The sequence below is a fragment of the Dermacentor silvarum genome, chromosome 9 (genome assembly GCF_013339745.2).
Source record: "Dermacentor silvarum isolate Dsil-2018 chromosome 9, BIME_Dsil_1.4, whole genome shotgun sequence".
NCBI classification, from domain to species: domain Eukaryota; kingdom Metazoa; phylum Arthropoda; class Arachnida; order Ixodida; family Ixodidae; genus Dermacentor; species Dermacentor silvarum.
In genome coordinates, this window is record NC_051162.1 from 91,921,774 (window position 1) to 91,949,011 (window position 27,238).

The 27,238-nt window shown below is 46.8% G+C and overlaps 1 protein-coding gene across 1 annotated transcript; it reads left to right on the top strand.

Moving 5' to 3' along the window:
* Positions 1–294: 294 nt before the first annotated feature.
* LOC119464844 (achaete-scute complex protein T3) lies at positions 295–3,327 on the top strand. Its single transcript, XM_037725744.2, has one exon. It carries the CDS (start codon positions 1,144–1,146, stop codon positions 1,807–1,809), a length of 666 nt encoding a protein of 221 aa, XP_037581672.1. The 5' UTR covers positions 295–1,143; the 3' UTR covers positions 1,810–3,327.
* The last annotated feature ends 23,911 nt before the right edge of the window (positions 3,328–27,238 follow it).

Below are 27,238 nucleotides of genomic sequence, written 5' to 3' on the forward strand. Positions count from 1 at the left end.
GGGGGGGGGGGGGGTTGGTTGCGAGGGGTAAGAGAGTAAAGAGGGGTGGTGGTAGCCCAAACAACTAGGGGGCGGGCCGGGGGGGGGGACGCCGTGAGGCAGAGCTGGAGGAGGGGGGGGGGGGGCATGTTCTGCGGCAGACCCCTCCTCTTGCACGCGCGTCTCCGTGATCGACTTCCATTGGCCACCCATTGGGAACTGGGAGGGAAGACGCACGCGGAGCCAGAAAATCAAAAACCACGTGCAGTAGTAGTAAGCGCGAGCACGACAGCACGGAGGATCCCTAGGTGTGTGAGTGCGTTCAGTTCGGCAGCGTGCTTCCTCTGCTTCTGGCACAGCATGGTCTGAAGGCAAGGCGCCATCACCTGGTGGCCACCGCTACACGGAGAGGGTGTGTATGAAACCTTGCGGCATTTGCCCCTGGAACGGTAGACCTCGAAGCAGCACGGAAGCCCGGCTCGTCTCGCACCCCCAACCCCACCTCGCTTGGCCATCCTGTGCGCCCCGGCATCGCGGAGCAGAAGGACTTCGGCGCCACCACCGGGGTGTGTCTGTCACGTGCCCCGACGTTTCGCGAGGGGTGTGTGTGTGTGTGCAATTCACGTTTCTACGGGCCTCTTCTCCTTCCACTGTACCTGCCGCAGACAGCGCTCACTGCGGAATTGATGAACTTGGGCATGTGACATCCGTTCTCAGCCTTCTTCAAGAACGCTGAAAGTAGGAGATTATCGTTTGTTTGTCGTTGCTAAGAAAGTGTTCCTTGTAGCCATGTCTTCATGAAATTTAGCCCGACGATGATCACCGCATATTTCAAGTGAGGAACAATTTAAGGAAGAAACTGCTGCTGCACATAAAGACGCCCCTGAGCGGTCAGATACTATTACTCGCTTAGCACTTGGAGTTATGTGGCGGAGATTCATGAAGTTTTCTTCCGTGTCGTCCGCTCCGTTGTGATCTGAAACCGGCAAGAAGTCTCACGACCCATGGTGAACTTTCGAGAACATACCTGCCTAAACCGATCGTCACGGAACAAGGGACGGTGCCAGAACTCGTGAGCAGTCACAAAACGAGACCAAGTGGGTTTAATTCTTACTACTTGAACTCTGCGTAACGGTGTACCAACAATATGCCAGCTTAGATTCCATGACGCTAGAGAGTCCCCCTTCACCGGCCGTCTTCCGCACCGCGACAAAAGGAGACAGAGCGCACGTCATGAATTCGTACAGGATGATACGAAGCACGTCGTCGGCTCACCACCACAACCACCAGCACTGCAAGGCGAGCGACGTGCTACGATTCGCGAGGCGAACGCCCTACCACCAGCCGGCCATCTCTTCCGGCTACTCCCAGGCCGTGGCCCGAAGAAACGAACGCGAGCGCAACCGCGTTCGACTCGTCAACATGGGTTTCGCGGCCCTCAGGCAGCATGTGCCCAACTTCACGCAGAACAAGAAGATGAGTAAAGTGGACACGCTACGCTCGGCGGTGGACTACATCAAGGCACTTCAGGAGCTCCTGGACCGAGGTGCCGGCCAACAGAGGCACGGTGGTTCCGAGAGGGACACCGAAGACGACGACGCCGATGAGACTTCGTACGAAGCAAACCATGAGCAACGGCAACGGCACGTGGTAACTTCATTCGAAGACACGGACGGCTACTACGACTTCTCGCACATCGGAGAAGACAATGCTCCGTCACCGGCGGACGTGGCACCCTCAACCGTGTCTGAGTCTTCGGCGAGTGCCTTGGACTGCTACGGTGCGGACGATGCGGAACTCATGGACTTCTGCCAGCCGTGGCTTGTGTAGTAGGCCTAAATGAAACTGTGCGGTGTCATGTTTAGGTTCTATGATGCACTGCCGTTTTGAGGAACTCAGAGCCCTCTCCAAGTTCTGGGGAGAAGCAGAGTATGCCCGGTACACAAAGACGCGTTTTTGTTATATGTCACGCATGTAGAGACAAGTTTTTGTGATGTACGTTGCTGCATATTGCAGCACATTGAACTTCTCGCACTCCAAGTGATAAATGTTTTAGCGTTTTATATATTGGAGCGGCTGAAACCGAATATCTAAAACAACTGTTGAGCTCTTCGTACCGTGCTAGACCCGTCTGTTTGTTTCTTCTTCGTTTCCGGATTTTCTACGGGTTATAAAGCGAGGCAATTTTAAAGCTGACGCAGACCGAGGAGCTTGCTCCGATATACATGAACATTTTCTTGCAATGCATTGCACGGAATGTGACGGTACATCTACAAGGATGCCACAAAGTAACGAGCCCCGCTTTTGCTCAGAAACAGTGCCGGTAAAAGAAATTTCTTAATTCTAGCCAGCGCAGTCCATGACCGTTTCCCATAATAACGGGTGGTCATTTGAGATCATGTCCTGTGGCCACATTGTAACGAGATGCCAGAACCGAGTTCTACTGCTTTCATTGCAAGTAATGCCAGATGCCCTGAAGTGTAATCTTCGTCGTCCGCATCCTACATCTGTGGCACGTACTAAACTTATTATTTATCGCTACTTCTCTGTATCTAATTAACGATAGAAAATTCAGTAGTGCTGACTGATTACTTTTGTGGGGCAATGCAAAGCATCGGTTTTTCAAAGAGAAAAAGGTGCTCATGGAAATTTCCAAACGTTTCAATTCTCTAAATTCAGAAGCAAGTTTCTCAGGCGAGGCTCTGCTGGTTTTGCCAGTACGGGTTAAGAGCATAGATTTTCATGTTATCCCAGCTCTAAATGACTTGCTTAGCTTTAGCAAAGTAAACTAGAGCCTGTGCTCACAAGAATGTTTGTAACTATTTATATCACTGCGCAGCTTCCGCTCTTAATTGCAAATGAAACAGCTGCAAAAATATCTTTCTTTGTTCATATGTCTACCAGAAATTTTAAATGTAATGTTATCCTCTAAGTATCCTGTATACGTCGCCTATCTTTCCTTTCAACTTTCGTGGAACATGGCAACCATATCGTGCACGTTACCAAGCACATGGTTTGGCCAAGTTCACGTGAGCTGTTCCTGCTGTCTTCCAATATCATGTTAGGAACAAGCTGTTTTCACACAAGCTTTCATGTTCTACTCGTTCTCAAAACTGAAGCTTAGATATCAATATTTCTGATGAAAAAGCCAAATATATATAAAACTTGATGATGAATCCATGTTTTCGTGAAAGGCCTTTATTCTCAACATGAAAAACTCGAGGTCCTGTAAAATTATCTCGTCTGATTACTTGAGTTTGTAGAGTTTATTCACTTTGCACAAGTCAACCAAAGACCGAAAGTGTTGGGTCACAGGTCCGTATTTTGAAGAAAGAAATAAAGCCGGCCTTTTTTGTGATTTCGTGGATTTGCGTGTTTGTTTAGGACTCCATCATAAAGATCATGAAAAACAGGACAACCTAACCATCACAGACATTCAGCAAGCATTTGCGACGCTTCGCTACTTCACTTGGATAAGAAAATAATTCACATGTCAACCCATGTCTAGCGCATGCTTAATGAATTATTCAACTCATTATCAGAAATACCCTGCAGCAAGCCTGAGTCAGTGCAAAGCGTTAACAACGGGCGAAGTGTTTCCCTTCTAACAACATTGCCAACGATTAGGTTAAAATCTGCGACTCAGTGTTACTCCTGGTCAAAGGGTTTCGTGACTTAGCCGCGTGTTGTCAAGCACAAATGCATTGGCAGTGGCAGAAAACTCGGAAGCCATCTGCCGTCTCCTGCAAGAAGGTAGGTTTGTTAGTTTTTTGTGCATTGTAAGATGTAATGCCTCTGCCAGGGATTTCTAATTACCTCTTCATACGTCAGGCGTTGGTGGTAGTGGCGATGCAATGGCTGGACTCCTAGCCTGCGTGCTTAACCGTCATTTCTCCCACCTGACTTATTAATTTATGTATTACAGATTTTAAATCTTTCCAATGAATACAGTATGTCGCCACTTTCCTCTACAACGTTAAGGTGTTATGCGAATGGAGGATGGTAACCCAGAGGGGGAGGATTCCTAATGAAAACTCCAGAGGTTTCGCCTCGCGGTATGCTTAGCATGCTGCTCCAAATGATTGCGATGGTAAATGAAATGACATACACACGTACAGGGCCTACGACACTTAGCACAAACATTTCTCGCAACACAAAATATTAAAGTATTTCGTTGATGCTAACCAGTACCTTTCAGGGGTGTTAAGAGCGCCTCCACAGCGCGGTATACGCACAGGCGGCACTAACTTATGGCCCAAGCATGTGTTGCAGCTCAAGGTGTGAGCCCTGAGGTACACTTAGTGAGGTCATTAGGAACCTCCTTTGAACTGCAAAGAGGTTACGATTTCAGATTAAATGGACTATGCCCTCTCGTACATTGCACGCGGGGCACTGCCCCGATTCTGCCCGCCTAACTTTAGAGAAAACGTATTTTGTATAGGCAACGCTTAGACGGATACGGTGAAAGACACACAGAAGAAGCAGGATGACGACCGGCGATGCGCATCTCCGGCGATGACGTCTACACGGGTGTTTTACTGAACATCGATCGGTTCAGTATCTCGAAGGGAGACAACCAACAAGCCTCGTTCTTTCTCGACCCCCTGGGGGCTCTTCAGGCCCCAGTACTGTTTGGAAGCTCCCGCGGCTGCAAGCCCTGGTTTGTAGGCTGTCAAACAGCGTCCATCTTTCCAAGTCAAACGGCGGGCACACCCACACGAAGAGTTCCGCATCACCCATCTCACCGCATTAGGCAAAAGCGCAGGGTAGCAGATCCATCCATTTTCAAGAACCAAGCCTTTGCGTATAGGCGGCTCCAAGCAGGTTTTCCTAGTCTCATCACACCACTCAATTCTCCGCTGTCCTCTCCTACGCTTCCATTTCCCTTGGCGATCAATTCTGTTACCCCAACACACACAGATTGTGTGAGTGAGTGAGTGAAATAACTTTATTGAGGTCCAGAGAAGACGCAGGGGAGACCCTGCGCCACCCGGCTAGTCCCACGTAGGGACCGCCAAGCCGAGCTGTGTAATACAGGAACTAATCTTTGGTGCGAATAGAAGCGGACTCCAATGGCAATAGAGTTGTAGATTGTCGCTACAATACCCGTCTATTATGAACTGCTGCATTAGATTTAAAAGTGTCCTTAACATTCTTTGCATTACGGCCTGATGACTCTAAAACGACCACTCGAATGTAACGGACGACAGCCTATCTGCTGCACGCATTACATGGAATGAGCCAACTTCATTTATATCTTTTAATCGCATTTGCAGGCTGTAGGAACAAAGTGCCACAGCCAACGCGTTGTTGCTGTACACGTATACATATCATGTCATCTGTTACGCTACGAAGCAGTACGTTTAGCCATGTTGGTCCACCGACTGTAGGCCGCATCGGAGCATTACTGGAATTTCAGGTTCACTTTTCTCTCTAGTCCATACTGATATTTTAAGCCTAACACTGTCCGTTCGACGATCATTAGCTCCTTAAGAGGTAGCTTCACCGTGGGAGCTACTGTCTACGTAAATACATGGAAACAGAGAAATCATTTTGACCGAAATTCGCTGCACCAAATTTGACGAGATTCATTGCATTTAAAAGAAATGTTTTAGTCCACGGTCTGCAGGGAGTATATGTTTTGATGTTGGCCCATCAATTTTTGTGTACAGAAATTCTTGAAGATCAGAACATTGATAAAGAGAGAAACTAAAGTGTCAGTTTTCTAACTCTGTAACCCTGCAATAAGAAGGTCTCACAATACCGTAAACTGTACCTTTGCAGACATAAAAGGCAAGACACAACTGAAGCACGATACACTGGTCTAAAGTATATACCACAAATTGTGAATAAGGCTTTTGCAAAACTCTTCAACTTCACATAAGCTCACTCGAGTGCTTCTATACAGTTTATGAAGGCTGCACACTTGAGTGCCCGACTTCAGACACGCTGCACCTGGCTTAGTGCATTTGAATGTGCGATGAAGACTCGTGCTCTCTCTCTCTCTCTTTCGCTCCACCACCACCTCCCCACGTGTAGGGTAGCAAACGGAACAAAGTCTAATTAACCTCCTTTCCTTTCTCTCTTCTTTCTCTCTCTCTCTCGCTCTCTCTCACATAAGCTGTAAACTCATACCTCACGTTTGCCCAATTTTAGATTCTCTAAGAGATGCGTTTTACGAAACAGCGATATCAGTTTTCGGCGAGTACGCCGAAAACTAACATCATCATCCATGGCTCGAGCGTCGTCGTCTTCTTCTACAGCTGGCTCGTTGCCACTCATCCTTCCAGCGTCGTAATGGGGAGGCCACGTTTACGGTGGTATAAGCCATTCATTGTCTTACGTGATGAACATATTTAAATTTGAAGCAATTTAATTTACAAGAAGCGCAAGCGGCAATGCGACAATGTCGGAGTGCAGGCATACCGTCAGTGACGTCGTTCTCTCCGTCGCAGCCGAACGTGTGTGTAACCACGTAGCTAATAATTGAGAAAGACTTTAATGAACCGTCGGGATTAATCCAGCGATAAACACCGGGGCGGCACGTTTCCGCTTCGCTGGTTAACCATCTGTACGGAGTGCTTGGGCGGTGATTTTTTTAATATACATCTCAATTTTCAGAAATTTTTGTAAGAAAGTTTCGACGCCTCACATCAAAGGTATGCTCCTACCGTCAGTAAAATTCAATTTTTTTTCTCTTAAATTGACCAAATTTCATTCAGAAAGGTTCAGCGATTGTCCCACGAAAACTTTTCTGCGTTATACATGTATTTGTATAGGGAAATTGGAGAATTTTCTCAATGGTAAAGTTTCGTGTTACGTTCCCTCGTTGTCCGGAGGGTTTGTGCACTAGTAAAGTGCACAAATCGGATGCCTTTCTTGTCAAGGATCACGGATGACCATGTGTAGGACGAGCCAAACGACAAGCGCAGGCGGTCATGTCCTCCTAATTTTTATTTTGGGCAGACGAAAAGTTGCATCGCCGTGTATTTGTCGTCACGGAGCATCGGTGCGGAATCAAACGCACCTGCTGCGAAAACGCGCGGACGCATACTTACATCATAAGTCATAAATGCCGTCGCAGTAAAGCGATCATATTAAACACAGCGTGCTATAGATGTCCATCCGATATACTTCGCACACTTATGCAAGGTGTTCTTTATTATAATGATAGTAGAAATTTTTTTTTGAAATTTCCAGTGGTAGATATACCACAATTCTGCTCCTTGAACTAGACTTTTCGAAGGGATGGTTTTTGCTTGCTGGCATCAGTTTCGAGATATGCGCTCCCAAATTCTGGGTCGAAATGCATTGGCGCTTCAGTTAAATTTGTCCTGCACTGCTTGAAAGGCGTTTTGCAAATGGAGCACGTGGTACAGTGTATTTGGCCGCAAGTTTGGCGGTCCTTATATCAAAACTGGTGCTATAGTTTCAAAATTCGTTCCATGCGAACGTCCTGTGAGAACTCAGCCGCTTCACTTCGTGAACTATAGCACGTGCCCAAGAATAATTAGTTTACAATTGTAATTAGTGATAATTTGTTAATTAGTCAGTTACGTATTTTATTTCTCGAGCAAGTATAGTGTCCGCCATTTTGAGTAGTCCACCTCAAGGAGTAGAATTGTATTATCTGCCTGCAGCGATCACGACAAATCTCTTAAGGGTAATGAAACACAGAAGTAATTAGTGGTATTTTGTCAATTAGTCAAATACGCATTCTAATTCTTGCGCGAGTACTCTCTGCCTCATAGAGTAATCCAGCTCAAAGATTAAAGTTCTGCTATCAGCCAGCAGTAAATAACAAAGAAGTCTATTAAGGATAATAAGAAAAAGAAGTGCCTAGTGCGAAGACAAAAAGGCCTCTAAGCCTGAGCGCGCGAGCCGCAGTTGGGCGCATGCGCAGTCGATAGCGGGACAGCCCAACTGCTTTGATGCCGACGGCGGGAATGCTCATCGAACGTCCGTGAAATCGCTATCGCAACACAATGGCAGTTTCGCCCGAAAGCCAAGCATTGAAAGCTGTAGCTCGAATTAGAGCTTCTCGGAAGCCGTCCTCAACATACGCGCAGGCGACATGGCGTGACGCAGCACGTATGAGCACATATGGGCGCTACAACGCCGGCGCGATGAGGAATGCCGCCAGCGGTGTCGCAGGCGTCGCGCCTTGATGACGTATACAATGTGCAGCGCGCGTGACATCCGTTCAGTGTATAAACCCTCTTACCCATGCTGGGCAGGGCAGCAGTGTGTTCGTTACTCCAGAGTACTTCCAGTCGCGCATTTGATGCAGTCAAGTTAGCCAAGGAAAAAGGAGTACTTTGTCCCATAGTTTATTATAAGTAATATGCCCCATCCGTCCAGCTCATGTATGCAGCTTTCTTGTTGTACGGAGTAAAATGCCGTTGTTAAATATTAGAAGTGATATATATATATATATATATATATATATATATATATATATATATATATATATCTACGTGTGTCTGTGTACATATATACGAGAAGAAAGGAAACCTAGGGGCCCGATTTTTAATTAGTCACAATCATAAGAAACCAGCCAACAATGACACCCAGGAAAGCTTGGGAAAGTCATCTGCACGTACCATTTGAAGTGTAGTGATGCTAAATGAATTGAAATTAGTGTGGACGAAAAAAAAAACTGGCCGTAGATAGGATACGAACCCGCGCCTTGGCAGTAAGCGTGCGATGCTATTATCAACTGAGCTACTGCGGCGCCGTTGTCCCGTCCACTTTCTGGGATATTTGTGTATGTGTACCACAGAACTAACCTTGGGAGGTGTTAGCCAGAGCCTTCACTCACGACCACAACGCTGCGGTGCCACTGACTGTTGGCTTCATACGGTTGTGACTACTATATATATATTATATATATTAGTCACAACCGTGAAGGCTCTGGCTAACACCTCCAAGTTTAGTTCTGTAGTACACATACACAAATATCCCAGAAAGTGGACGGGACAACTGCGCCGCAGTAGCTCAGTTGATAAGAGCATCGCACGCTTACTGCGAAGGCGCGGGTTATATATATATATATATATATATATATATATATATCACATGATGTGAGCGAGAACGCGAAAGTTAAATGGAGGTACCTTATGGGCTGAAAGAAAAGTACAACATGAAATGAACAGAAACAAAAAAAGAAAGAATTCGCACCACAGCACGCTACAACACAATACCTCGTTCGTATTGAGGTATACATATGTATCGTAATGTGTTCTCTCGTCTCCTTCCCGGTTTCTCTGGAAATCATTGACTACGACCATAATGCAGCCTAGAAGTCTTCGGTAACTTCGAAGCCTCCCCATGATGCAATAATTTCTTCGGAAACGTTAAAGAAAGCAGCAAAGGCCGTGTTTTATTCGTATCCCACGCCGCATGACCGTGTCCGGCAAATGAAATTGCCTGTTTGACGTGTTTTCTTCTTTTGATTCATTCTTTTTTAGATGACATAGAACTAGACTTGTGGCGTAATTCTAAGATCGTATGGCTGCCCCGACTGCGACTTTATCTCCATGCTCGGCTCCAGATGGCAAACTGTAAATATTTCTATCTGCTCTTCAACGATAAAAATTGTTCTTTCCCGTGATATGTAAAAATTTTTGCCGTCGAAAAGATCAGGTCAGTTGCAGGCCCGTAGCCACGAAATTTTGGTCTTTCCGTGCCCATGTCCTACGGCGCTGAGTACATCGGCCGAACGGGCCGCCGCGTAAGCGACCCGGAGCATCACAGAAAAGCAGAGGATGGCGCACACGACATTCCGCGCCCGATAAGCGGAGAGGGGCAGCTGCGCTCCCGACTTGGCCGCCGCTGTGACACTTCCCCCCCCCCCCCCCCTCCTTTATTCATTTGTATTAATGAAGTCTATTGAGACGAATCGTCTGTATAAACATATCATACGATTCGGAAGATTCATCTCAAAACTAAAAATATAAAACTTTAACAAAATAGTAGTGAAAAAGTCACATAATTTACGTACTGCGATTTCTACCGAAAACAATTACTGAAAACAGGTGCTTTCATCCAATAGTCAGGGCCTCTCCCCCTCCTCCCCCCCCCCCCCCCCCCCCCCCTTCCGAAAAAAATTCTTGGCTACGGGCCTCGCCAGTTCAACTCACTCTGAAATACAGGGCGCTCGTTACTTGCTGGGACGAAGCTGTTCAGATTGTTTTCTCCTAATGCAAATGAGCGATGAATTGTATGCCAGAATTTGTTATTTAACTTCCTAATGCGCCTGCATTTCAAGATGCCCTGTTGTTGCATTTCGTGTAACCTCTTCTGCTCGGACAGGACAGCTGTTCTCAGTAATGCTAAAAATTAATAAATTAAACAAATGACCTTCAACGCTGTTATGTTCAAGGTCGCGGCCGTCGGTTTTGTCCTCTGCTTGCTAGTCTTTCCTTGATGGCGTCCATGCTTACTTGCACGCCACGACTGGGATCATTCCGCATGGGCGACTACGGACAGTCTCGTTTCAGTTCCTTCGTTAACTCCAGCTTCCGATATGAATCCAACCTGGCAACCTGGATCATAGCTGTCACATGAGCAGCCGCCGTGACGGGGCGTATGCAAGCTAGTCCCGGGATGGCAGCAGGTTTAGCCACGACGCTCTTCAGAGAATACATCATCGTGAGTAAGTACATCTCAAGTTCACGTAGGTGTGTTTTTAGCTTTTCACACTTACCGAGCTAACAATGCATGCGTGACAGCGGCAGGCTCGTGCCCTCGAAGTGCGTGCGTTGCTCTGCAATTTGTCAAGCGCGATCGTGCCGCTTACTTCTTGTACCTGTCGCTCCGACGATACCGACTCGAATGCGGACACGAGTGGTGCGATGGCTGAGAGCCCAACTTTAATTAAGTAACGATGTCACCAGCAGTGCTGGAAATGCTTCGAAAGAATCAAATGTTGCAAATTGTGGTATGGTCTCATCGCTACGCTCACGGCGCGCATGCTCTGATTGCGCGCGCCGGACGACCACCGCGGGTTCGAGCACTCCGAGCCGCCATGAACACAGGGCGCCGCGTCCGCGCCTGCATCCTCCGTCCCGATCCGTGTGCCGACACGCTGCTGCGGCCCCAGCTATAGGTGAGACACCCACCTGGTGAGACAGCGCGCGCAGCAAGGGAGACCCTGGAGGCGAAGCTCTCCGGAAAGAACAAAAACATTTATTAAGGTGGGTTCCGATACAGCAGAAGTTTGAACGGCACGACAGGATCTGAGCCTCATTGTTACACAAAACATGACCGAATGTTTGCAGGTGGCCGCTAATAACGGCGCACCGCGGCAGAGAGAACAAAGAACCCAGTCTATAGAGCGGCCGCCTATCCTTCGACCAGCGCCTGCCGTCGCGCGCCCCTACAGCGGTGAAAATAGAAACAGAAACAAACAGAGGAACAGACGAGGGCACGATTGGAAGGTACTGCCTCAGGACGCTGAGACGACGGAGGAGTGCGCGCGCCCGCCGAGGCTGGAACACCGACAAGCCGAAGTGACCATCACAGAGGAACACGTACACACCTTCCGACGCCTGGATGTGGTCTCCCCGGGCCCCGTCTTGCGCGCGCGAGCCCGGAGCGCACGCAAGCAAGGCCCGAATCCCGCTAGACAGTCGGCCAATTAATGGGGGAAGCCCGTTGACCTTCCCGTGGGCGGAATGACAGCCGAGTGACAGTGCTTTATGATCCGCTGCCATCCCGTCCAGGCAGGGAGTAGAGGGGCACGGAGCTCTCGGAAACGCAACGGATCGGCGTCGCACAATTATTGCGAGCGCTCGAAACCCCACAAAATGCAGAAGCCAGCGAACTGTCAGTAACGCTTGGCCCGCTTCATAGCGGTCAAGCTCAAATTCTATCTGAGATGAGCGTCCTTCAGATCAGACAAAATAATGAATTGAACTCTGGGCTTTTACGTGCCAAAACCACGATTTGATTACGAGGCACGCCGTATAGTGGGGGACTCCGGATTAATTTTGACCACCAGGGGATATTTCATCATCATCAGCCTATTTTATGTCCACTGCTGGACGAAGGCCTCTTCCTGCGATCTCCAGTTACCCCTGTCTTGCGCTAGCTGATTCCAATTTCTCCCTGCAAGTTTCCTAATTTGATTACCCCACCTAGTTTTCTGCCGTCCTCGACTGCGCTTCCCTTCTCTTGGCACCAGGGGATCCTTAACGTGCCCCAAATGCACGGGACACGGGCGTTCTTGCATTTCGCCCCCATCGAAAGGCGATCGCCGCGGCCGGGATTTGATCCGCCGACCTCGTGATTAGTAGTGGAACACCATGGTCACTAAGCCACCGCGTTCAGTTCAGACAAGCGGAGGCATATGCGATATTTAACAATTTGAAAGCCAAGGCCTAGGCTATCAAAGCCGATAGATAGATAGATAGATAGATAGATAGATAGATAGATAGATAGATATGTGATAGACCGACAGTTAAATAGATCATTTGGCTGGGTGATCAGATGGAGTACTAATAGGAAGCATACGGTTCCTGCTATTTCATTTGACTTATGTCGGCTAATGTGCTATATTTGCATAAAGTCGCTTGAGAAATAAATGGTAACGGACATGGAACAAATAAAAATAAAAGAAATAGCCATGTGTGTAATGTCACACTTCAGCGTGACGTTGAAAAATAAAAGAAGCTATGGTCATTTTAGAGAAATGGGGCGCACTGTGAATCACACTTGTCTGTAGCTGGCTTGCACAGGCGCAAGGAGCTTTAAATAAAACTTGCTGGAGTGGAGTGGACGCCCCTGCAGCTGAAGCCGCGCGCCGCCATCTTGCCATAGGCAGAAAGCGCGCCTTCCGCCACGGCAGCCGCAGTGCTTAGCGTGGTGGCGTACGGACGTTGTAATGGTTGCTTCGTGCGCTGCGTACGGCTGCACAAGTCGAGCGAGAAACGACGCTAGGATTACGTTTCACTTGTAAGTACCTCATGTTGAGCTTCATGGAAATTTATACGCCTGTCGTAACACAAGCTGACGGCTCGCAATCTGTCTGCAATTTCACATCTGGCGGTCATTTTTTCCAAACACGTTTCCTAAGGACACAAATGTGCGAAGCACGTGGGAGCGGGCTGTTCGGTGGGAAGGCTGGAATCCAAAAGACGGCGATCACATATGTTCGAAGTACTCCACGCCGGGTTGTTTCGACCGTACCGGGCAGACGATACGGCTGCGACCGGCAAGTTGTCCGACCGTGTTGGACGCATTTCCAAAGCACCTGCAAAACCCGGTGAGTACACATTCTTGTGCTAGTTGATATCACGTGGTTGATATCGCCGGTGCGGAGCGTGAATGGGAAAAGAACGCATCGATTGCTATTCGCTGAAATTAAATAGACGACACCCTAGATTTCGTCATTGGTTGCTGTTGTCTTAAAGGGGTTGCTCGCAACTCCGAGGTGTTAAGTAGCGTCGTTTGGGCAGTATACGAGCAGCTGTTTTGTTTTACATTAGTGCCTTTTCTGTTCTTGTATTTGTGTTTGCTTTACGCAACGCAGCGAGTAGAGCCAGTAGTCTTAAATTGTGAAATTCTCGTTCCAGCTGAAAAGAAAGCGACCACTACCGAGGCCCTGGAGTACTCCAGCCGACATAGATTGAGAAGCAGCATTACAAAGAAATGCTCCATGTTTCTCAAGAGGAGATAACACAGCTCAAGAAGAAATCAAAATTCTGCAATTGAGCAAGCGGAGATCGACCAGCAAGAACGAGACTGCTCAAGAGATAATAAGGGATATCAGGGACCAAAAGCTCATGTCTGAGGAGGGCATGGGGTGTTGTTCACTGCAGCCTTTTCCCCTGATATACGGTAACTCCTCAACAGGGCATGTTGAGCTTGTGGGAGACAAAGTGGTTGGATATGTGGACTTTCGGACTGGAATGCATGATGACAGTGTGCCTGAAGCCAAGAATGCGTGTGCGTTGGCTCGAACTTGCGACTTAAGTTGCCAGTTGGGTATTTTTTAATTGATTCATTGACAGGAGCAGTGAGAGCCGAGCTAACGAAACAGTTTATTGAAAAGCTAACGTCATTAGGTGTAGCTTGGGCAGCTTCGTCAACTGCAGTTTACATGCTGCCCGCCGTGGTTGCTTAGTGGCTATGGTGTTGGGCTGCTGAGCACGAGGTCGCGGGATCAAATCCCGGCCACGGCGGCCGCATTTCAATGGGGGCGAAATGCAGAAAACACCCGTGTCCTTAGATTTAAGTGCACGTTAAAGAACCCCAGGTGGTCCAAATTATTCCGGAGTCCCCCACTACGGCGTGCCTCATAATCAGATGGTGATTTTGGCACGTAAAACGCCATAATTATTTTTTTCATTGACATTTGATAGCGCTGCATCAAACATCATCATGACCAAGTGGCCGAACTCTACATAAGCATCAGACTCCGTCACATTACGAAAGAAAGAAACAGGGAAATGAGTGCCGAAAAAGTGAGGTTTGCTTTACGAGGCTTATTATTTTTAAAGATCAGTGATACAGACCCTTCATCGGTGTTCAAGCTTACAAGAAGAACGGCAAAAGAAACAAAATAAAGTTGATTGCATTGTTATTAGCCATTTGACATCTCATTATTGACTATTTCATCCGTAGTGCTCGCCATAACCGTTAAAAACTACGGCGGGGAGAAGCAGTCAGCGCGGCGGGCGCGCTGCGGCTCCCGTTTCTTGCTTATGGCAAGATGGCCGCCGCACGCGCGGCTCGGCTTCACCGACGCCCATTGGTAGGTATAGGTGACCTCCGCTCCAGCAGGTTTATTTAAACCTCCTTGAAGAGGCGTCATTCTAGCCGCCATGCTGGTTAACCAGCACGGTGAGCAGATGCTTCCGTTGGCGTCTCGCGCGGCTCCAACACTCTCTCACACACAGCTGGATAGGGCAGGGGGCCTCTCCCAATCTTTCCGTCCTCCATTGAGGCCGGTTACCCATGGTAGTGAACATGGTACAATGACGTCATCCTAGGCGCCATAGTGGACAACCATGGCGGTGAGAAGCTGCGTTTGCGACTTCACGTACAAGCTTTCTATAGAGCGGTCGAGTTTTTCCGGTTGCGCATAGTGCGAGGTGTTATTGCGGCGTCTTTTTTTTCCCTGGTGACGGCGACCAAATCGGCTGATTGACCATTCTATATAAATAGAATTCTCCCTGTACTCGCGATTGACAATACAGCCTCACTGCGTTTTTCGAACGAAACATATATTGCCGACTAAAATGATCGTTCGTTCGGAAATAACTTTTTTATATCTGCCACATTTGATTCTGCAGATGATACAACGTGGCAAATAGCTGAGCAGATGGCAATAAAGTTCTACCCGGATAACTTCGATATCAGTACTTAGCCCGCTTGTTTCCCTCAGACAAGTCATCGTGGAATTTAGCTCAAGTTGAGGATAAAAAAAAAACAACTAATTTTGAGGTTTTCATGTGGCCAAATCCCGATATGACTATGAGGCACGCCGTAGTGGGGGACGCCGGAATAATTTGCGCCACGGGTTTTTTAGCATGCCCCCAATGCACGGCATACGAGTGTTCTTTCGAGACCTAATTGTTGACAAGCTTCGTCATACACTGCTGTCCAGCTCGGCCCTCGACGACCAGCTCAAGCTGATCCAGAGAGCAGAGAAGATGGCAAGAGCCAGCGGAGCCCTGGACTAGGGGCCCCGACCATTAGCGATGCCCCATTGGGGCAAGACAAAACTATCTTTGAATTAAAGTTTATCTATCTATCTATCGAGAACTAATTTTTCTTTCAGAACAGCAACCATAGTTATGAAGCTAAATCTTTCTGGTCATACTTTTGTGAAAAAAAAAGGGCTCGTGCAGCTTTCGTAAGTTTGCGCTGTGTGATCCCACTCCAGAGAGCAAAAAATACCAGATGTGCTGTAAGCCAACATCGAAAATATCGCAATGTTCCGGTGATTATGATTATGAGGCTGATGACTGCGGTTTTCCCCTGTCGATCGTGTTTGCACTGATCAGTGTTTTAACCGAAAACGCACTAAAACGTTGGCGGTGAATCCATCCTTTAGGGATGATTGTCGATTTAAATGTTATTAGCAATCTGTCTCACGGTTCATGGGTAGTTGTTGACGGCATGTTTCATGTGATTATTATGAAAGACGGTACATACCCAATGCCCCACACCTAGTGACCCAAGTTGACGTCAGAGAGATTCATTGAAGAGCACCACGTACCCATAGTTACGTACCCAGCGACCCAGTTAGTCCGACGGTTGCCCCAGCACAGCAATCTGCATGGTGTTCAGCCCATTTGACCATGGACTACTTAGGGACCCAAGCTGGCGAGAAAGAGGTCAGGCACGGACATTGATACATAGGCACGCAGCTACACAGATACATATCGTAACTGGGGTAAAAGTTCCCAAAGAATGCCAATAGCATTCAAAAAAGGAAAAGGAAAAGATAACATACGTGAGCGAGCGCTGCTAATTCCCCCTTACTAACCTTTTCAAATTAAATTTTCACCGTCACAAGTGACAATTAGGCTTGGGAACAAGCTGCCAAGTGGCGATTGCTTTTTGGTTTCAGCATATAAATGTTTCCGATAAGCATAAACCACTCTCGACTTTGCTGCAGAGTGTTATATGCTGAAAACAGAATTACTGTTTTTGTTTGTTGTGTTCGTTGTCAAATATGCCTCTTGCTTTTTTTTGCCTGTTTACTACTATTTCTCCATGCTGTTGCGTTTCTGACGTGATAACGTTGCGACGACCTTGTATTTGGAGGCCTTTTGCTACAATTCTGTTCTTTTGTTTTGTGTGATGTGCGTTATTCGCACGCCTTTGTGTCCAGATATGTGCGATTTAAGGAAAATGAAATGAAATATTATGTGTTTCTTTATTAAAATCCGTTAGAAGTCACGCTAATGTTGTCCGTGCTTCTTGTTCAGGTTCAAGTTTATTCAAAGAATATGCATTATAAATACAGATACATGTACATACAGAAGGATGTTCTAAGCAAATTCACCGCGAGAGAGACTTCCTGTGCAATTGAAATATGTAGAGCAGAAGGCGGTTGTGAACGATTCAGAGAATGCAGTTTGACAGTGTAAGTGAAAAACAGGCGAAATCAAGATGTGACGGTGACGGTGACAAGAACTTTCATTGGTCCTGAGAAATTGGCCAGGGGGAGCCGAAGGCTCCCTCAGGTCAAGTCGACTTGACCTGAGGGAAATCAAGATGTGGTTTTACTAAGGAGAAATACTTTCTATTTTTTAAAGCTGTTGCGGAGACACTTTTGCTTTCAAATCGAAACTTCAAGTGTTCCGAAAAAAAAATATTGCACAAAGAAGCAGATTTATTTGTCGCGAATGCTGTAGAACTGGTGCGTAAATGCGTAGGGCTGATAACCGGTGGACCATTAGAGTTACAGAACGGACGCCAAGGGAAAGGAAGTGCCGTTGAGGACGGCAGAAAATTAGGTGGGCGGTTGAAATGAAGAAATTTGCCGGCGCCATTTGGAATCCGCTAGAGCAAGATGGGAGGGCGTAATTGGAGATTGCTGGGACAGCCTTTCGTCTTGCAGTGGACATAAACGTACGCTTCTGCTACTGCTGATGATGATGAAATGCTAGGAAGTCTAGCCGGAAATCAAGTTGGGATGGGGGGCAGAACGCGTTTAGTTTTAATCTTAATCTCAATCCGCTTAGGTTTCAGTTAGGAGTAAAAAAAAAACAAGATATAAAATATTTCGCACTTATATACATGAAACAGCGTTCCAAGTAAATAACAAAATATGTGGAACGGCATTTCATATATCTGAGCTTCTTGCTCTTTAAGTTCACATCACAATAAATATCTGTAACTATGGTCCACTGAAATAGCCACGTACTTCTAGCCTGAAAATTGTTCCACGCATTTCTACCTATTCTGTAAAACAATGTCCCCCCCCCTCCCCCCTCCATCTCTAGGACCGGTGGAGTGGGTGCGACGTACGGTGTCTGCTGCTGGACTTCTGGACTGAAGAGTCTACTCGCCGGTGGGTTTAGAAGCAAGACCGTACATTTATCCACCAGATACTTTACCATTTAAGTCTTTAATACACTACTACTACTACTCTACGCACCTGTAACTGGAATCATAATTAAGCATGGGGAACGTTGCCCCACTTAATTTTATGCTTATAGTTGGCACCTGAGTGGAAGGATATTAATATGCTCAAGATTGTAGCGTTGGAAAGCACGCGTTTCGAAGAATTGTATGAAATAATAACGGGACAATTCCCATCTGGGGTTGCGACGCTGTCTGCATAACCATGACTCCACCGGGTCGCCGCCATGCCGCAGGCGTAAGAAAACACCGCGACGTCGGCTCACTACGACACGAGAAGGTAACCGATCGGGGTGGGCCCTAAAATCAAAGCGCTCGAGGCGGACTCGATCGGAGAAGGATCCGGAGGGTCGTACGGATGGGGGTGGGGAGGGTATTCGTCACGGACAGGCGTTTTCAGTCGTGGCCGGACGCCATCTCCGAGGACCATAGCATCAGCCATCACGCTCCACAGCCTCGGGGGAGGCTTCGCGGGGGGCTATTGGAAAAATGACCGCCTCGCCGTCTCGCAACACGGGGCCGTTGCGCCGTACCTCTGCCGAAGCCTCGGCAATACGACGCGTGTTGCTTTGTATTAGACGCGCGTGCCCGTGTGGGCACAAGGGAGGAATGGCTTCCTTTTTTGTTCTTGCTGCGTGGATGATGGGCTCGCGCGATCATTCATTTGCAAGTCTCCGTCTAGGATGCACGTTGGCGGATGCGTATACGAGTGACCCGAGGAGGCCGTCCGTGCAATACTGCGCGCTATGTATAGGAGTATATATAAACACCACGCGTATACACACGTAAACCACGCACACGCACGCATACCGCCCGTGGCGGACAACGGCACTTCGTCACACCAGCTCGGTTACTATAGACGAGGCGGACGTTGCTTACAGGACCAACCATGGTTGGATGTGATGTCCAGCGAACTGGGTTTTCCCAAATGATGTTTGTAATTAGACACCTTATGGCGCATGTGCCAAATCGAGCTGTTGTGAGGGAACATTCATTTGCCAGAAATCCTGTGCTTAGGTCCGGTTTCGAGAAACATGCCCCTCAAGTTCTGTGGTGAAATGCATTCATGTTCCAATTAGCAGTTATCATCACTGCATCCTCCACATTGCCTATGATTGCCGTCACTTTTTTTTTTCTAAGAGTGAGAGCCTCCCATGTGGCAAGTAGCGTCGCGAGTAACATCGATGGTGGCGACAACCTGTGGCGTGATTGACCATAACACGATAAAAGCGTTCGTGGTGTTTATTTTTTTCTGCTTTGATTGTAAGAGCTGCAATATGGTGTATACTATAGTTCAATGAATGCTTGCAGGGCTTCACGAAGAAGCCGCGTAGATGGCCTGTGGACCTTAATTATTTTTCATGAATTATTGTTCATACACGCAGGGCTGGTCTGCACAGCTCCTCCATTCGAAAATAAATATACATATTCATAAATATTTTCATGACCATTAGGTCTCTGTTCAAACGTTTATGCCCATGGATAAGAGGAATGCAGTCGGTGTTTGCAAGAGAAGTCTTGCATGTTTTGTTTATAAATGCTATCGCAAGTATTCCTTGCTCTGTTGATTTTAGAGTTTCATTGCATTGTTGTGTTGTTGGAGATGACTTTTTTAAGACGGTATAGATCTTATATGTATATGATACATACATAATATATGCAGTGTGCGCGTATGTTATGTATGTACAGTGCTCAGCAATTAACAAGCGATTATTAGCTCGCATGGCGGCCGGCGCTTCTTGCGTTAACGTTGGGTTCTGGGAACACCAAGCTAATCCACTGCGGCATACGAGGAAAGCGAGGACCTATGGACAGCAGGGGGTCCCCAACAATCATCCAGCGCTCATCGGTGGTGCAGAAAGCGCAAACCGCCATGTGGGCCGATTGTCGTGTTTGAATCGCTGAACATTATACAGGGCGTGTTATATGTATAGGTTGCATTTTCAAGAATATTAGAGTTATGCATAACAATGTAAATGAGAATGCCATACAGTAATTGTTCATGAGACAAGGAGAGTGTCCGACACCGGATTCGTGTGCCAGCCTCTTTTTATTATGTGATTAAAAAAACGAAGTACATGTTTCTTCTCCAAGGAGCCAGCAGAGCCGCGTTATTGCTGTTACTGCCTCTCATTTCCGGCAGAAGTAAGTTCTTACGGCTTGGCACTGTCGCTCAGACCAGATGAGCTAATTACTCGACAACGATAGTCGTTCGAGAGCATAGAACGTTTTGATCTATCCGTAAACGTATTACTGTTTAGAAGATACCGGTACATCGCCGAACTTGACATAAGATGATTATGATGATTTATTGGCATCCCCTTTAAAATGGGGTGGTGACAAATAGTCACCTAGCTTGCTTGATTTAATCAGGTATCCTGTACATGTTTTTATCTAGCATTTTTGTATACATCTCATTAATCTTCTTTTCTCCCCTCGAAATCCACCTTGTAGCGCTACTTATGACTGTAAGAGATCAGGTCGTATCAATCTCTTCCCTGCTTTTTTCTCACCAATACTCTAAACGTATCTTGCTTATCTCGACTGCTGACCGGTTGATGCTTCCGTCCCCTTTAAACCCAAGCGCTTCTGGGAGTTGCACGTTACCTACGGTTCTCGCTGGGTGGATCCCGTCGCATTCCATTAGGATGTGCTGAGTGGTCTCCGGATCTTTACTGCAGCATACACATGCGTCATCTAGTTCTGAATATTTGCTCCGGTATGTTTTGGTCCTTAAGCAACCGGCTCGAGCCTCAAATAGCAAGACACTGCCCTTTGTGTTATCGTACATATTTTCCCTTCGAATTTCTTTTTTCTCATTCGTGTAAATCTCCATGGTCTTCTTGTTTCCATTCTTTGCATCCAATTCACTGTCTCTATTTCTCTCACTTTCTTTCTGATGACTCCTGGTTGTTTATTTACAGCTTCAATTATCCTATACTTAGGTTGCCAACTTCTTGACCTCTTCCTTCATTCTGTGTCCACGCTTTTCAAGTACAGCTACTTGTGTACTTTAGCTGCCCATTTATTTTCATACATGTTCCTGAGTCTTTCTTCAAAACCAATTTTGCTCTGTGCTTCTTTGACTTCAAAAGAGGCCCAACCGATGCCACCCTGCACTGCCTTATTTGTGGTTTTACAGTGGTTTCCCAAAGCCAACCGGGTTACTGATCTTCGGTTAACTTCCAACCCCGACAAGATATCCGATTTTAAGCATAGAATGGCATTTGCGAACTTTAGCGCTGGCGCCATTACTCCTCTCCAGATTCCACGCACCACCTCATACTTAGTGCAGCCCCGCAGTGCTCTGCGTTTCATTATTGCCGCATTCCGCTTCCCCATTATTTTCAGATTATCTTGTTGGGTGCTTGAGTAAGTCCTTCCAATTCGTTTATGTATACGCCGAGGTACTTATATTGCTTGACTATGGGTATGACTTGCTGTTGAATGGACACTCGTCTCTTCATTAAAGATCATAATTTCTCATTTCTCTGTGCTAAGCTTAAGGCCTTAACGCAGCAGCAGCGCTGGTCACGCCAGCTTGGGATGCCTCCTTCAACCACAGTTGTACGGGGTCTTTTAATTCTGGCACAAAAAAAAAAAAAAACGATGGAAAGTTAAATACACTATACGCTAATAATTGTTGCTGCCGCCTTTGCGCCAGCCGACAGGCAGAACAAAGTCGTTGAAATTTTAATGCTACAGGCTGGTAGTTGACGCCAGCGTCAAAAAATGGCGTCATCAGCGCTACTGCCCACCGGTGCTCCGTGAACTGAAATGCATTTATGGACAGGCTACTACAGTTAGAGGGATTTACCTTGTTCATAAACCTATTGCAGATTACGGAATACCAGAACACCACAGTTGTAGACGATGGGGATGATTGATGATTTATTGGTATCGCCTTCGAAACGGGCGGTGACTAATAGTGACCTAGCCTGCTTTAGTAAATCAGGTATGCTATATATGCTTTTCATTCTAGCATTTTTGGATACACCTCTTTAATATTTTTTATCTTCCTCAAAACTTATCTACCTTGTGTCGCTACCTATTCCTGTAATGGATCTGTTCAAATCAATATCTTCCCTGCTTTTATTCCAACAGTACTGTAAACGTCTCTCGATTATCTCTACGGCTGATCGGTTGATGATTCCGTCCACGTTAAATCCAAGTGCTTCTGGAAGGTGTGCGTTACGCATGGGTCTCACTGGGTGAATCCCTTCAGCATTTCATTAGGATGTGTTGAGTGGTCCCCGGATTTTTTGCTGCAGCACACACATGCCTCATTTTGTTGCGAGTATTTGCTCCGGTATGATTTTGTCCTTAGGCAACCCTCTCGAGCCTCAAGTAACAAGGCGCTGCCCTTTTTGTTGTCGTACAGATTTTGCCGTCTAATTTGTTTCTTTCCACTCTTGTAAATCTCCATGGTCTTTTTAGTTCCCGTTCTTCGCATCCAATTTGCTCGCTCGGTTTCTCTCACTTTTTTTTTTGATGGCTTCTGGTTGTCTATTTGCACTTTCAATTACCCTGTAATGGCAGCAGCAGCACTAGTGATACCTGGCGGGGTTTTCTAAAGCACCTGTCCATGCTGTTCTCATTGAGAGAGCAAAAAAAAAAAAAAACGCAATATACTTTTATGCTTGCTGTAGAGGCCGATGCCTTCGCACAAGCTAATGGGTAGCATACATCCTGTCGTTGCAATGACTTTGTAAGCTTCGGTTCATCTCAGCGTCGCATGTTGGTGTCCCCACTGTCGTCTCCGGTATTCTGGGCCGTATAATGTAGCAATGCCTTCAGCTCGATTCTGTGCCACTCTTATCATCCACCGTCGACGGTCGGCTGATCCCGTTGATTACACGGGCCGAGCGTCGCGGTGACAACTGACGAAGCGCGAAAAGAGCGAAAAAGGAATAACGTCAGAAAAAGGTATCGCTACAATACTGCGGCCCATGCATGGTGATCGGCGAGTGTAACACGTTTAGAGACAAGCAAAAAAAACACTCTCTATATTCTCTGCCCTGCTTTCTCAGACGCAGCCGATGGGCGTCGGCTGGGTCACGTGTGCACCCCCTTTGCTCACATCCGTTTCCGTAATTTCCACCTGCTTCGCCGTCGTCGTCGGAGTGCGCTGCGCTACAATCGATCCGGTGCAAGACTTCCCGATCGGCACGGCTTATGCGACCGCCACGCATCTACACGGCCGTGCACACTGGCTCCATCAATGAACGCAGATCGTGCAAAAGGGGGCACATGCAGCGTATACGGGTGTACCCGAACACAATGAACGCGGCCCGTCGTTTATCGATGCGCGGGAAAGGGTACATATCCTCTCCTGGCACTGTGCCTCGCTGGCTCTCTCATGAATGGGAGGCCTCCAGCGCGACCTAGATAGACGTATGAATGGCCAGTAAGCGGCCTCGGGGCCATTAATTCGACTTCCTCCGCACCACCTCTTTTCTTATTCTTCGCTTGTCGGTATACGACGCGCTCACGACGTGACGTGGCCCACGAGGGGGGGTGTCTGCGCGTGCGTCGTGACCGATGACAGCGGCCACCGCCGGCGGTTCTCACCGCGTTGCTTCCACTACTGACAGCTGAGAGGCTCCGTGTGAATTCACGGTGAACGTGCTAACAATATCAGAAAGAAAAACAGCGTCTGATGGCCACCTGGGCTGCCCACTGCTACCGCATGCGGGTGCAAACACAACTTTCAAACGAAAGCTCAGTAATTTACAGGTCCCTAAGCCAGCGCTCGTGAGAAATCGTTGAAGCAGAAAAAAAAATTGAAAGTGCGCAGGGTTCGTGTATAAGTGTCTCGTGTGTAAACTTTCCTGAGTACAAGTGCTGAGTGGTAGTATACTGAGTAACACACACATCTCGTTGTTTCTGCTTGCTTTTCAAGTGTTTATGTGTTTTTTCGTGTAAATCCAGTGTATATATACGTGATACTCCTCTGAATTATATAGTTGGAAGTTCGCGCTTTCGTTCGCGCTTCATGTATACTCATGGACCACAAACTATAGCCTACTCCCAAGTTCAAGGCTGTCTTAACTTACTTATCGAAAAGTGCGCGTAATTATGAGAGCAGGAAATAAAAAGAATATAGGTAACTTTTTTTTACGAATATCGCGCAAGGACTACAGCACCTGTAACATTAGTGCTTCGTCACGGATTTCGAAGTGTTTGCGTGCTTATGGCCAGTTCTTCTGCTGCGAATGTTCTCACAACTCACTACATTGAGTCCCTGATTCCCGTATAATGCGTATGTAATCGTGCATTGTTTATCAGCAGAACACTAATCAGCCCCGAGAAGACGCTGTCCGAACCCTTGACGTCACGAGCAGCTGTAGTGCGGCTAGACTGAACCTGTTGTTAAATAACAGAGCGATCTCGGAAGAAAATATCCTTGGGCCGTGGCCCATATGCATCCTTGTATGACGAAGGCCACAAAAGCCATTCTGCAGTTCCGTGAAGGAAACTGAATTATACGAACGCTTGTGACAGCGGATATTCCTCCGCGACTGACTCCAGCGAATGACCGACTCTATTATGTTTTCTTTTCTCTCCTTACCTATTCCTACCCTTTACCCTCCTCCCCAAGTGCAGGGTAGCCAGCCGGACACGTCCTTGGTGAACCTCGCTACCTTTCCCTCTTCGTTCTATCTCTCTCAATTTGACGCCGACACCCATCATTAGTCTTACCGCTGTTCTAACTGGCTTACCAACTCTGTGCGGGTGGTAAGACAGAGGGCTTTCAGTGTCCCAGGAGTGAAGTTTACGAATCGAGCCTAATCTAATGTTCCCCTTTACTGTCTCTTTAGAGTTATAGTTACGGTTGCATTCACTTCAATTCTTAATTTGAAACTATAGGGAGTTTTACGAAAATATCGCGAACTGGAGGAATGCTTTATGAACGCGAAAAAGAGCTGGCGCGCGTGTCAGTATTTTGTAGTTAGTAAACAACGTATCCGGCCAAAAAGTCGCTCGTATTAAACCAGACGCTTCGTAGCGCCCTGGGTTCCTTCCTCAGTGGATAAAGCGAACCATGGCGGAGGTGTGCAGCTTTCTTGAACATCTCGATAATCGCAAAGGGGGTTCCGCCTGTGCTGGTACAATTGTTTTTCATTTTTCGGTTGACAAATGGGTATAAGAAAGAGGAGTTTGTGTTTGGGACGTTATTAGCTTCATAATTAGCTCAGCCAGAAATATATACTTTTCAGAACGTTTAGCTTCCACTATGTAAGTATATCCCGCAGCTGTGAAATAAACTCGAATTGTCTGACAACATCAACGTTCCTGAGAGCTTCTATAGTCGTCGAATACACTCGTCTGAACTATACGTACCAATCTCCTAGTTCTTTCCGGTGGTGAAAAATTGAATTGTTGGGTTTGACTTCTCAAAGCAGCACACGTTCAATGACAGACGCCTTATAGCAAGTTGGGGAAGGGGGGGGGGTAGGGGAGGAGGACGGAATCAACTTCAACTAGCCGGGGTTCTTTAATGTGAACGCAAAGCACGGCACGCGGTCGTTTTTTCGCATTCCACCGTCACAGGATAGCGGTCGCCGACACCCGGACCCGAACCGGCGACCTCGGGCTCAAGAGCACACTCAATTGATAGAGGGACTGGCCAGTCCTCGGGTAGGGACGAAGTTGTATGGAGCTTCCTTAGAGAATCCGTACCTTATGGAAACCCGTAGAAGTTCCTTGCACACACCTATAAGAACCCGCATAGGCCTATTAAAACCCGTAAAGTTTCATTCGGGAGTTAATTACCCGGTGCGCACAGTATGGGTTCAATTGAACACCAATACTTTTTGAGAAACCCTTTGGGAATCCATACCCTATAGGAACCTTTATGGGTAACATTGTGCTATTTTCGAATGTGTGCCAACTTTCGCATTAATGAGCCATCAATATTCATCTTTATTTTCTTGTTTCTTGGCTTAAGATACAGCAGTGGCGGAGGTGGACGTGAACGTATAGAGTGGAATAGGTTTGGACATGTTAATTATTCACACATAACAATATAGCGCAGTAAGTACGCGGGACAACTTGATGACAGGACGAGTGCTCGTCCTGTCTCGACTTGTCCCTCCTCCTTACTACGCTATATGTTATTTGTATTACGGTGAATGTATACATAGCTTTGCAAGAATTGATTTTCAAGATCTGCACAAAAGAAGAAACATGGTACACGTAGAATGGCATCATTGCCTGAACTGCGAAAGGCAGTGATGCTGAATATGTCTAGTAGCATTTGGCCATTGATGAGATTGAGAAATTTTAGTGCAAGAAAACTTGGTCTGGCTGATGCAGAGGGGGCATATAACTGAAGACCTCTGGGAGAGGCTTTTGTTCCACGGTCGATTGAATTAGTTGGTTGAGCTGGGTTATTCACGAGAAATCGAAACACGTATTCAACTAGTTAACAAAAATTGACTATTGAACTTCTCAGTTAATTACTCTACGCCAAATATTGCAATTCACGAATTGTAGCCGTTGAGTTTGCAAGACGCATCCACTTGCAATGAATTTCCAGGATGACACCAGTTTCGAGATATTTCTCAAAGTGTGGGAGGAAATACATGGGCGTTCCAGTTAATTTTGTGCTTCAATGTATAAAGCAGCACTTCGGTAAAAAAAGCTAGTGGAACAACAATGCATTTTTACGGCGAGTTTGATGGCGCATATCTCCAAACTCATGTCATTCTGGAAATAAATTCCAGGTGGATACGCCTGACTAGCTCACCGGCTACAATTCGTTAATTGCAATATGTGTCGTAAAGTAATCAACTAAGAAGCTCATTAGTGAATTTTTGTTAATTAGTTGAATACGTGTTTCGATTTTTCATGCTACCAATATCCGCCTCTTCGAATAACCCAGCTCAACGATAAGAATTATACCACTTTCCACAGGCGATTCATAAAAATGCCGTAAACCTTAATTTTGAACATCCTATATATATATATATATAGTGCAACTAGCAGTGGCCTGCACCGGATCACCGTCACCGTCAGTCGCACTTCGTACCTCGAATTGGCAGGACGGGTGTCGAGCGAGCACCTGAACAACCCTTTGCAATGTGGTGAACCTGGTTTAAATCATATAGATCCGGGACGTCAAAAAGGTGTGACGTAATGATAACGCATCGTT

Excerpts from the sequence above, each read along its gene's own strand:
- LOC119464844 (XM_037725744.2), top strand. The coding sequence starts at position 1,144 with ATGACGCTAGAGAGTCCCCCTTCACCGGCCGTCTTCCGCACCGCGACA.